At 46.5% G+C, this 13,601-nt stretch overlaps 1 protein-coding gene across 1 annotated transcript in view; it reads left to right on the top strand.

Moving 5' to 3' along the window:
• PIWIL2 (piwi like RNA-mediated gene silencing 2) overlaps window positions 1–13,601 on the top strand; it is a 727,256-nt gene that overhangs the window by 686,686 nt on the left and 26,969 nt on the right. Inside the window, exons 19-20 of the mRNA XM_082255773.1 lie at window positions 10,788–11,041; window positions 11,143–11,250. Coding sequence (XP_082111899.1) covers window positions 10,788–11,041; window positions 11,143–11,250 — 362 coding nt within the window. The remainder of the gene's footprint in view (window positions 1–10,787; window positions 11,042–11,142; window positions 11,251–13,601) is intronic.

Raw genomic sequence — 13,601 nt, forward strand, 5'->3', positions numbered from 1 at the left:
TCGGACAATGCCTTGGCTGTGGCTTACATCAAGGGGCACCAAGAGTGTCCTGGCGGCCAAGGAGGTGGCCAAGATTCTGGTATGAGTGGAAGACCATGTTCCGGCTCTTTCCGCAGTCCACATCCCAGATGTGTAGAATTGGCAAGCCGATTACCCGAGTCTTCAGGTTCTGGATCAAGGGGAATGGTCCCTTACTCCGGAGGTGTTCCATTTCCTGTGTGTCCAGTTGGGAACTCCTGAGGTAGACCTGTTTGCGGCTCGCCTCAACAAACAAGTCCAGAGGATTGTGGCCAGGTCTCGGGATCCTCTGGCCAACATCACAGACGCCTTAGTGGCTCCTTGGAGCCACTATCAGGTCGTTCTGGTGGCCCCTTGTTACGCAGACCTAGTAAAATTGGTCGCCGATCCTCCGTGGAGACTTCCTCTGAGGGAAGATCTGCTGTCCCAGGGACCGATCTTCCATCCTGCTTTACGGTCGCTGGCTTTAACAGCATGGCTGTTGAAGGGCAGGTGTTGAGAGATAGGGATCTGTCTGAATCTGTGATGCCTACCCTGTTGAAGGCTAGGAAGGCGACTTCTAGGAAGATTTATCATCGTATGTGGAAATTGTACATTTCATGGTGTGAATCGCTGAAGCTGCACCCTCACTTGTTTTCTATAGCTAGGGTTTTGGCCTTTTTCCAAAAGGGGTTGAGCAGCGGTTGGGCGCTTTTACGGGTCAAGTGTCGGCTATTTACTTCCAACGTCCGTTGGCTGCTAATGCCTTGATTTGCACTTTTATTCAGTGGGTGCGTCATCTGGCTCCCCCCGCGGAGATCCCTGTTGCCTCCGTAGGATCTCAATCTGGTGTTGTCTGTTCTTCAAAAGCCTTCTTTTGAGAACATTAGGGAGATTTCTCTGCTTTCTTTATCCCAGGAGGGTTGCTTTTCTGGTGGCAATTACTTCTGCCCGCAGAGTGTCTGAATTGGCGGCGCTGTCCTGTCCGCCTTATTTGGTGGTCCACAGAGATTAAGTGGTACTCCAACCCTAAGGTGGTGTCTGATTTCCATCTAAATGAAGACATTGTGTTGCCTTCACTCTCTCCTAAGCATCCCAAGGAAATTGCTTTGCACTCTCGGGATGTGGTTTTGGCAAACAGGGTTTACCTGACGGTCACTGAGTCTTTTTGGAAATCAAATGCTCTTTTTGTCCTTTACTGAGGGATCTCGTAAAGGTTTGCCTGCATCTGCTGCGACTATATCCAGATGGATTAGGCAAACGGTGGTTCAGGCTTATTCATTGAAGGGGCATTCTACCAGAGCGCTGAGTGCCTCTTGGGCTTTTCGCCATCAGGCCTCAGTAGACGGCGACTTGGTCGTCTTTGCACATGTTTACAAAATTCTACAAGGTAGATTTGTTGGCATCTTCAGATGCATCCTTTGGCAGCAAGGTTTTGCAGGCTTCTGCTTAAAAGAGACTAGTTTGTTTCTCTTTAGGGGGTTTTCTCTTTCATGGGTGAACTCCTGTTGTTCCTGGTTGAGCTTCATGTTACCCAGTTGGCTAAGTTAACATTTGGAGTTTACGTTAACTATTTGGTTTCTGTGCTTACCACTCCTCATGCCTTCACTGCTTTGGGACGTCCCAATGGTATAAGAAGCATGAGAGCTGCGTCTGTCAATGGACGATAGAAAAAACAGAATTTTTGTAAGAACTTACCGTAAAATCGTTTTCATTGACAGACGCAGCACCCGCTCCTCTCATATGAGGATGGTTTGTGTCACTGCTTGCAACAAAACTGGTATGCTGGAGCAGGGTGTTTGGGGTTATGCCTATAGGGACAGTCCCCGTAGGTGTGGTAAACTGTTTTTTTCCTGCTTTGTACTACTCCTGTATGGGGCAGCATAACCAAATGGTATAAGAAGCATAAGAGCTGCGTCTGTTAATGGACTTCAGAGAAAAGTATTTTATGGTAAGTTCTTACAAAAATCCATTTTTTTTTCCACCCTGGTGCAACATGGACCCTTCGGAACATTTTTCCCCATCTGACCCCCTCAAGGAGGCCGCAGGGCCATCCGGATCCCAGCTATCCATAGATGCACCATCAGCGGTCTTGCAATCCTTTGTGTCCCGAGTGGAGGTGGCCTGTAAAGGACGGGGTGCCAAAAATTGCCCCCCGCCTACCCTTGCCTCATCTGATGTGTCAGATTCTGAATCTGATTCATCCACAACAGACGTAGGTCTCCCTGCCGGGTCTACAACCTTGCGCCCTGTCTCCTCTGATAGGGAGGATGACTCCTCTACCTCCGCCACCGCCCAAGAAAAGGTGCTGGTGGACACACTGGTTGTTTCTGTGTGTGAGACCCTAAAAATGGAGGACGCAGCTGCGACTGAGGCGCAGGTTACGTTTGGCACTCCCAAGCAATCCAGATCGGTTAAGTTTTTCAAAACCCCCTTCCCGCGTATTTTGACAACATGGTCAAAAAGGAGTGTGACCGTCCAAACGTCCCCCTGGGGTGCCTAAGCAGTTTGCTAGGCGCTATCCCTTTGAGGAGTCCCTTATTAAATAGTGGACTGTGCCACCTATGGTGGATCCTCCTGTCTCCAGACTGAATAAAGCTACCATGATTCCATTGGAGGATTCCTCATCCTTTAAGGATCCAGCGGATAGAAAGGCGGAGTCTGTGGCCCGCAATATGTACTCCCTAGCGGGGGTCTGTACTCAGACCGGTGTTTACTATTGACCTTGTGTCACAAACTTTGACTGAATTGGCTAAGTACTACGCTGTGACCTGGAAGGGGTACAACTTCCCTCTGCTTTTAAGGAGCTGACAGGCCAGTTGATCCAAGGGTTGCATTTTGTTTGCGATGCTTTGCTGGATGCGGCTCCAATATTGGTCGGTGTTGGCAGTGGTCCTCCGGTGTATACTTTGGTTAAAATTCTGGTCTGTGGATCAGACTTCTAAGAAGACTTTGAACTACCTTTTCAAGGTGATTGCCTGTTTGGTGCTTCCCTTGATGACATTATCAATAGTCTTACAGGGGGTAAGAGTACTTTTCTCCCACATGCTAACAAGGGTAAGGACCCTCGTCGTAGACGGGGCCTCTCCTTTTCAGCACATGAAAAGTTTTTTCGTCCCCCAGGGATGAGTGATAAAGGATCAAAGTGTCCTTCAGGGCCTCCTCAGGTGGCTCCAAGCGACTTTGGTCTGGAAATCAGAAATTTGATTTCTCCAGTCCTGCAGATAAGGCCTCTTCAGCCTGAAGGTGCGCCCTCACCCGTATCTGGGGTGGGGGGACGTCCTTGCCGGTTCCCGGACCTGTGGTTATCCTGGATACCAGCCAAGTTGGTTCATGAGGTCATACGGTCCGGTTACAAGATCGAGATTCGATCTGTCCCTCCGGTAAGGTTTTTCCCTTCCAATGTGCCACTTACCCCGGATCGCTTACAGGCTCTCTTTGGGGCGGTACAGGACCTGTTACAACAAGGGGTAATAGTTCTGGTTCTGCTCTCTGAATGTTTTCAGGCCTTTACTCAAACCTGTTTAGGAAGGAGGGAAAGGTGCGTCCCATTCTTGACCTGAAGGCACTGATTTGCTGCGTGCGATTTCAAAAATTCAAGATGGAATCCGTTCGCACGGTGGTGGCTTCCCTACACCAGGGGGATTTCATGGCCTCCATAGACATCAAAGATGCCTACCTTCTCATCCCAATCTGTGCAGGACATCAACGGTTTCTGCATTTTGCCGTGGGAGAGGATCACAATCAGTTTGTGGCGTTACCCTTTGGTCTCGCCTCTGCTCCTCTTGTCTTCACAAAGGTATTGGCTCCGGTCGTGGTTTTATTACGCCAGCGGGGGATATCAGTCCTGGGTTACCTGGACGATCTGCTTCTCCATGCGGAGTCTCCCACGGCGCTGGTGACAAACTTAGAGATCGCCATGAGAACGACAGTGGAGTTCGGGTTGATTCTGAATCTCCAGAAGTCGTCCCTGGTTCCTTCCATGAGACTGGACTATCTGGGCCTGACTTTGGATTCCTTCTCAGCCAGGGTGTTTCTTCCTCCGGACAAACTTTAACATCTTCAGTCTGCAATTCAGCTATTGCTGTCCAGCAAATGGTCGTCCCTTCGGACTTGTTTGAGAGTTCTGGGACTGATGGTGTCGTCCTTCGAGGCGGTACGCTCAATTTCAATTGAGAATACTCCAGTAGGAATTTCTTCTCAAATAGAACAAAGATCCAAGTTTTCTGGACAATCAGATCCAGTTGAGCCAGGTGACTGGGGGGTCCCTGTTATGGTGCCTGCGGTCCCCGATGTTCAAACAAGAAAAAACATTTCTCCCCATTTAATGGATAAATGTTCTGGAGCTGAGAGCGATCAGCCTTTGCATAGTGCACTGGACGGAGCACCTTGCACATTCAATCATCGGACAATGCCACGGCTGCGTATGTCAATCACCAATGGGGCACCAGGGTTGAACACTTTGTTCCTGCTCTCTCCGCTGTTCACATTCCAGGAGTGGAAAAATGGTAGGCGAATTACCTGTCAGTAGACCTTGGCTCCAGGGGAATGGTCTCTCCATCCGGAGGTGTTCCATCAGCTGTGCCTTCGTTGGGGCACTCCAGACATAGATCTGTTGGTGTCTCAGAGCAACAGGAAAGTGCAGAGGTTTGTGGCCCGCTCTCGGGACCCTCTGGCAGATACCACAGATGTGCTGGTGGCTCCGTGGGGTCAGTATCGGCTGCTGTAGGCTTTCTCTTCTCTCAAGTTGCTGCCGAAACTTGTTCGCAGGATCGAGATGGAAGGGATTCCAGTCACCTTTGTAGCTCTGGAATGGCCTCGCTGGGCTTGGTACACCAACCTGGTCAGGCTAGTCGCAGACGTTCCTTGGAGACTTCCTCTCAGGGAGAATCTGCTGTATCAAGGACCAAACTGGGGTTGATCAAAATTTGGCCTTGAGTACTATCAAGGGTCAAGTTTCGGCCTTGGCAATTTTTTTCCAAAGGCCATTAGCCACTCATTCCCGGGATTACATAGTTTTGTCCGGGGGGTGCGACATTTGGCTCCTCTGGTGTTACCTCCGTTGTAACCTTGGGATCTTAATTTGGTGCTGTCGGTTCTAAAGGAACCTCTCTTTGAAAATTTTCGCGAGAGTACTCTGCTTACTTTATCTCAGAAGGTGGCCTTATGGGTGGCTTTTACTTCTGCATGCGGGACGTTGGAGCTGGCGGCGTTGTCCTGTCATTCTCCCTATCTGGTGGCTCACAGGGATGAAGTGATACTTCGTCCGGATCCGTCCTTCCTTCCAAAGGTGGTTTCCAGTTTCCATTTAAATGAGGACATTGTGTTACCCTCCTTGTGTCCTAAGCCTAAACTTCCTAAGGAATTTGCATTGCATACTTTGGATTTGGTTTGGGCAATCAGGGTGTACTTGGCGACTACGGAGTCTTTTCGAAGGTCAGATTCACTCTTTGTTCTCACGGATGGACCAAAGTAAGGGCTGCCTGTGTCAAACCTCACTAAATATTTACCAGATCCAAGGTTAAAGGAGTTTTTTTAGGGAAACCCCCCAAAACCAAAACTCAAATGAACCAAGACACAACGGAAAGCAGACCGGAGAACAAGAAGGATTAAATGTTATCAATCTCTCCCCATACACACTTACAGCAGCACAAAAGGAAGTACTTTCTTTGGGTCTCTCATTTTGCCCAAACCAAGACATGGACCAATTTGAAGCCATTAAAGACCTCAATCTATTTGCCCGCAACCTTCTCTTGAAAGTATCGTACAGCAAAAAACCTGTGATTGAACCCACACCCACACCACTCACAGCCGCCGAATACCGAGCGATCAGAGACCTTAATATACTCTTGGACGAAGGAGGGTTAGATGACACAGAAAACCTGGACTCATCCTCAGACAGCGAGGAGGAAGAAGCCATCAACATAGATACAGCCACAAACATCAAATTTAAGAAAAAATCGCACATCTTTCCCCCACTCAACACAAATCCCGCAATCGCACTATTCGTACGACAAACCACCAAAGATATTGAACAACTACATAAAACAACCTATTCAAACAATTTAACACCACAACAAAGACAGGCTCTAAAAGAATTACAAGAAAATGACTCCATCACTATAAAACCCTCTGACAAAGGGGGTAATGTAGTAATAATGAGCAACGAAAAATACATGGAAATGTGTTTCAACATATTACAAAACAAAAAATACTATCAACAAATCTCCCCTGTGATGGTACACAGCTTTAATGAAGAATTCTATACCCTGGTCGATAAAGCATACAATAACAAAATCATCACACAAACCCTTTGGGAATTCATTCGAACCAAACACCCACGGGTACCAACATTTTATGCTCTTCCCAAAGTGCACAAAGACCCGTTAAATCCACCTGGACGACCAATAATCTCCGGCAACGGTTGTATCACCGAAAAAATCAGCCAAGTAATTGATGCCCATCTTAAGCCTCACGTCACGAAACTGGCCTCGTACATTAAAGATACTGGACACCTCCTCCAAATTCTGGATAACATCACCATACCTCCAGACGCCATCCTTGTTACCATTGATGTTGAAACTCTTTATAACAACATCCCTCACAGCAAAGGCCTACAAACAGTTGAAAAAGTACTCAGACAACAAAGCAGATATGATACTAACTTTAATACTTTCATCATTCAAATGCTTAAATTCATACTTCATCACAACATTTTCTCCTTCTGCGGTACGTATTACGTCCAATCATGCGGAGTTGCTATGGGCACTAGCTGTGCACCCACCTATGCAAACATCTACCTGGGAGAATGGGAAGAAGACTTTCTAACATCAGAAGACACCCAACAATATACCAACTATATAATGTTATGGCAAAGGTACATTGACGACGTACTTCTTATATGGAACGGACCGGAAAAACTATTACAAGAATGCCTTAATAAAATGAATCAAAATACATTCAATATGTACTTCACCATGACATACAGTTCAACACAAATACCATTCCTAGACACGTACATCTACAAGGATCCATCTGGTAATCTAATGACAACACTTTTCCGAAAGGAAACAGCCGGCAACACGGTACTACATGCTAAAAGCTTTCACCCAGAACCACTAAAGAGATCGATTCCATATAGTCAGTTTTTAAGACTTAAAAGGATCTGCACCAACCACACAAAGTTCCTAACGGAAGCCAACGCCCTCAGAAACAGATTACTACAAAGAGGATACTCCAAAACATGCCTTAAAAAGGCCTTCAATCGTGTCAACCAACAAGACAGACAAGAGATCATATACAAAAAAAAGGCAGGACACAAAAAAAGAACCTCCTCCAACCCGAATTATCATGCGATTCTCCAATGAACATAACAAAATTAGAAACATCTTACAGAAAAATTGGTCTATCCTCACAGAAGACCCCACACTCAAAGATCTGGTACCCGACCAACCACTCATCACCTATAAAAAGAGCCGTTCCATACACCAAACACTAATACATAGTGAAATGAAAACAAGAAAAGACCCATGCAAAACCAGAGGAACTTTTCCGTGCGGATCCTGCGCCCAGTGCAAAGTAATACCTAAAACTACTCACCTCATTCTCCCTAATGGTGAAAACTTCACCCCCCGTCATTTCGCTAACTGCAAAACCATGGGGGTAGTATATATTATGAACTGCCAGTGTGGTGCGTTCTACATTGGAAAAACACGCCAAGAATTTGGACTAAGAGTCAACAAACACGTACAAAGTATGAGTATTGGCAATTTTCATCTTCCATTAGGCCGTCACGTAGCCTACCATCACAAACACAAAATGCCAAAAGTTTCTTTTTCAGTACTAGATCGCATCCACATTCCAGCCAGAGGAGGGGACTGGAATAAGTCCCTCCTACAGATTGAGGTGCGTTGGATAAGGAAATTAAACGCCACTAGACCACCAGGACTCAACGAAAATGAAAGTTACCGCCCCTTTCTAGAGGGCTTTGTATCTGGCAAAACTGATTAAGCAAGAATACATGAAAACGGTCCTCTTTTACCAAAAAAAACCCCCCTGCCCTCCCTCCCCCCTTGTTCAGCATTTTCAAAAGGGACCATCCCATCCCTGCCCACAACGTCTCCCCATTCAGGACCCCCTGCCCCTCCTGTTGTAATTAACATTGCTGCAATATATTACTCCATTATATTGTTTATGCTTTTATTACAATTATGTACATGTTATTTTTTGCATATTTGCACAATATCTTGAAAAGATTCACTATTTACTCATATGTTTCACATACAGTGACAATTAAGTTCTTATCCCGTAACCCAACCTTTGTTCTTTCCCAAACCCACCCGGCACAGGTAACCCCAGAGAAATCTATCTCTGGGGGAAGTTTGGAGAAAATTCCAGCGGCTTGTACCCACTGGAAATGCGCCCGGTCAGGGAGCAACTTTCTCCATCTAATCTCTGTGTCGGCGGCTACGGAACACCGTCTTTTTTCCCCACGTCACAGGCTGGATGCGCGCGCACCACCCGGGCAAGCACCACGCCGTTGCGCCGACCCACAGCCGGGCAGACGCATTGACGTCATCGATGCGCAATGCGCATGCGCCAGGGGATATAAATAGCCGGGGATTTCCAATAGGGCGCCACTTCCCTCCCACCGAGGGAACGTGACGGACGCCCTAGGACGAGCCACCGTGGATACTTCCTTTCTCTACTACCAACAGTGAGTTACCCATCCACTAATGCAACATTCATGCATTACTGGATGTATTTTCAAGTGCTATAAATGCCTCATCCAAGGCTCACTTGTGTATATTATCCATCAGGGAGAAAACCGAAACAGAAAACCGGGGCTCCCCCTGCTGGCACACTTTAACTACTCTCACAATTGTAAGTGAATTTACCTACTATATAGTAGCTCACGTAAAACCATTTTCTACTCCTGACAATGTGACTCAAAAATTTCAGGTGATCCATGAAGGGCTTTTTGACCACAAATAAACCAAAGCATCCATACTTTTCATGTAAGTCGTGGCAATTTACCCCCTTCTCAAATCAAATTCATTTTGAATACCACATATCATTACTCGCAAATTAAACTTATTTTGAATACCATATTTTTTACACCACAGTCAGCAAGTCCATAACAAATCTTGTGTGATTAGCTTTGGGTGAACAAACAGAAAGGTCCGGGATCCAACTTTTAGTCACAAGTATGTGTATACCTATTTTTTCTTAAAATAAATATTATTCTTGAAGAATTGAATCTCTAACATATATCCACCATATATCTTTCAGAGGAGATGGTGGCCCTTTCGCTTCCTTGATAAAGGCATTACAGGCCGAAACGCGTCGGAAGCGCTCCAGATATACAGTCTCTCTCTAAACAGCTCACTTGTCTGAGCACTTACAGACGGAGATCTATATCAAAGTCACCCTTCACATTGTCACTTATTACTTTATTTTCTTTTTCACCTCTCACATGGGTCTTTAACCCATTGGCACAAATATGATGATTATTATTGTATGAATTCTACTTTCTCTCAATAAATTACCATATAATTTTACTACAAGTTTACTACCTGACTAGCCCATAAAATCCCACCCCCTTGGCTTGAGGCACCAAACCCTGCTTTAAGATTAACAATTGGGATGTTGGCTACACCTACTACCTAGGCATCAAGGATCAATCTTCTATTTTGCCTGTGTCTGCTGTAACTATTTCCAGATGGATCAGACAGACGGTTGTGCAGGCTTATTCTATTAAGGGTCAGGTTCCACCCTTACCTGTTACGGCGCACTCTACTCGGGCGCTTAGTGCTTCTTGGGCTTTTCGCCATCAGGCATCTGTGGTTCAGGTTTGCAAGGCAGCTACCTGGTCGTCTGTTCATACTTTCACAAAGTTTTATAAGGTGGATGTGCTGTTTTGCAAGCCGCTGTTTTGAGTCTCCCTTGAGGGCGTTTAATGTTTTTTCAGGTGGGTTTCATCTTGTTGTTCTGATGAGTCCTATGTTGCCTGGTTGGCTATGGTTTAGCCTTGGGGAATTTTTTTTCTGCTGTTCCCACCCTTTATGGCACTGCATTGGGACGTCCCTACTGATATGGAGATCAGAGACTGTGTCCATCAATGAACAATAGAATCCTTTTTTTGAGTTCATTGACGGATGCAGTACCCGCCCCTCTATTGAGTTGGGTTGATATTATTTTCTCTGACACTGCTTTGATACAAAACTGACATCCTATAGCAGGGAGAGAGGGTATACGCCCTGAGACTGCCCATAGGCATAGCCAGAACTTTTTCCGCCTAGTGTCCTACTCCTGTAGAGGGCAGTATAATAATATATCATACTCCTATTATATGAAGATCAGAGACTGCATCCGTCAATGAACTCAAAGAAATGCATTTTACGGCAAGACAAAAATCCAATTGTCCATGGTACTTTGTCGGATATGCAAAGTACATTGCTATTGGAAATGGATGAAACATCAGAAACCAGGGATCAGCTCACCAGTAGTAGGTATTGGAATAAACATGGCTACTCAGGTGGGTAAGCGGGGACCATTGGTTAACAGGTGCTCAAATGTGTACCTGTCCTTAAATAAAACTTGGGGTCAGATTGACTCTGCTGGGGGGTTAACTTTGTTGAATTACCACATTTCTGGATATTCTTGGGTGTTTATTAACATCATTGTCTACATGGAATTAGTCTTTTATTTAGTATTCATTTACAAGTTATATTACACTGCGATTGTGTTGTTATATGAAGCTGAAGGCTGTCCTCCCACCCATCATCCAGGCAAATCATGTGCTTCCAGAGAAGATAGTGGTATATCGGGATGGGGTATCTGATGGACAGTTGAACACCGTTCAGAATTATGAGATTCCTCAGCTACAAACTTGTTTCAGCGCTTTTGACAATTATTCCCCCCGTATGGCTGTGATTGTAGTGCAAAAGAGGATTAGCACCAACATGTACTGCTCCAGTTCTGGAGGATTTGTCACTCCTTGCCCAGGCACCATCATGGACCACACTGTGACCAGTCGGGATTGGTGAGCATCTCTCCTTTATTCTACCTTTTAGCTATGTTTATGTTAGATGCTGTACCTTAGCTATTAAATATCACCTTACTGTTATCTCTGGTCTCTCATAGGGTGGACTTCTACTTGCTCTCTCATCATGTCAGGCAGGGTTGTGGCATCCCCACTCACTATATATGCGTGATGAATACTGCAAACCTCAACCCTGACCATTTACAGAGGTAAGAGCCTCAACAAAAAGCCCATCCTCTACTAGCAGGCAACATACTTTTCTTACACATACATATATTGGACTCAATACACTAAAACTGGTGAGTTATTTTAAAGAGGAACTCTGGAAAAAGGCTAACTTTTGCCTTGTAATGATTATTGCTCTAGATCAGGTTCACTGCTCCTTTTCTACCAAGATATGTCTTTAACCACTTACCGACCGCCCGCCACAGTTGTACGTCGGTACTTTGACGCTAAATACCAGGGTTATGGCAGCAGACATAGTATTTTTTTAAAACGGCAGGCGATCGGCTTTCAGGTAAGGGTGGTTCCAGGGGCGGATTCGTTTCGGGATCACCCTTTACGGTGCGGCGGAAGAGGTGCCCCCCTCCCGCCACATCCCGGTTTTCCCCACTTACCGGACCACCCCGGTCCTCTCTCCAGGCAGGAAGTCGAGTGAGGGAAAGATGGCCCTCACTCGACTTTATGGTCTTGGAGGACCGGAGCGACGTAAAACGTCGATGCCTAGCAACCGGCTTAAAGAGCCGATTTTTTTTTTAAACCTTTTTTTTTTTTTTTTCTCTTACATCCTCTGACAGTCGCCGCCCGATGGTATTAGCCTTCACTAATGGGTAATGGCGCCCTCTGCAGGAGCAAGGCTAGGCAGATTATTAGGTTAATACAACTTTTTATACCTCGGCACGCCACTAGGGGGCCATCTCTCAGCCATTATCCTGAACCCAATCTGATATTACCTCAGTTTTATGCTGCCTATCTTAGGAGCAGGTTAGGTCTTCCTGGCCGGGACCTAGTGTCTCGGTTTTATTTTTATTTTTTTTATCAAATTATGTGTTTTTCTGTGCACAATAGATTTTTGTTATTTCTCTCACTATCACTAGTTAGTCAGGGATTCTTTTCCTGGAGGACTACGAGTGACTGCAGAGCTGGGCCTCGTACTGGGTATTGTAGATCTTTATGGAGTCCCAGCCTGCCAACGAGAGTTGGAATGGGGACGAGCCTGGGGAGCTGCATCTTCGCTGAGGGTGTCTCAACCCGGATTGCCCGCGTGTTGCCAGCATCCCTCCTTGGCTGACGGCACCCCCACTTAGGGTGGGAGGTCTCCCGCTTCCTGGACTGGTAAGTACTGATACTCCCTTTGTCCCTGGGGACTTTTGTGGGGGGTTTGTGGGCCCACTCTTAGGGGATAGCAGGGCTGGTGTCTCTGTGGGATCCCCCTTCTGGCCGGCTTTGGGTTATTTCCCTCCCTCCCTGTTCCTGCTGAGGGCGCTGCATGGGGTATATGTAGTACTTGGGGGGGGGGGGGGATGCACCATAGCTCTGAGGTCCCCTGTGGTAGCCAGGATGCGTGTATGCGCTTCCCTTGGTGCCACTTTGAGTGGCTGCCATGTTCACTGTGGGAAGATCACTGGGCTCTGTGTAAGGGCAGCAGCCATGTTACAATACTGCAAAAAATCCCCATCTTAGATGTGGACACATGTCTATTAAGGGCAAGCGGCCATTTTCCCTTTGTCCTTTAACAGTTTCCATAGGCACCTTTTTCTGGGCTCGAGGGCTAGGCCTCTAGCGGGGTGAGGTCACTTCCTCCTCCTTCACACGTCTCCTCAGAGAACAGCGCTGGTGGCAAGTACTGACAGGGTGGTGGATTTTTGCATGTCCTTCTGCCATTTTTCTGCAAAAACGATTTTTTCTTGTGGCTAGTGTGTTTTCTGAAGGGGCTCTTTCAGTTAGTGCGGGGGGGGGGGGTCCGTGGGAACCGCCGATTTAAAGAGCCAGCGTCCCTTTTAATTTCTATGGCAAATATGGACTCCCAGGACAACAAATTCCCTGCAGAACCTGGTGGGGGCTTCGGGTTCCCCTGAAACCTCTTCCATGGCCTCTATATCTGCTGCTCTTGTGACTTTGGCATCCAAGATGGATCTACTGATGTCGGAACGCTCCTCCAAAAAACAATTCAAATCTGTAAAGAAAAGCGCACGCAACCTCGGGCAATAACGCTTTAATAAAGGACAACAACACAGTACATTGGAATTGCACTCACAATTGTCCTTTATTAAAGCGTTATTGCCCGAGGTTGCGTGCGCTTTTCTTTACAGATTTGAATTGTTTTGATCCGCCCACCCCCCCCCCCCCCCCCCCCCCAGTGGAGTGAGAGAGGAGCAGCAGCAACCAGGACATTTCAGCTATAAAACATACAAACAAAGGAGGTGAACACATGGACAGCGCCATGGACTGGTGAAGTACTCCTCTTTGTACTTGTTGTATATCAGCATGTGCAGGATCTGTCCTTCTTAATTGTCCTCCAAAAAACAGCCTGTGCCCTCCCAGTCCTCGGACTCTCAGC

This window comes from Pelophylax lessonae (genome assembly GCF_965119305.1).
Source record: "Pelophylax lessonae genome assembly, chromosome: 4".
Classification (NCBI taxonomy): Eukaryota; Metazoa; Chordata; class Amphibia; order Anura; family Ranidae; genus Pelophylax; species Pelophylax lessonae.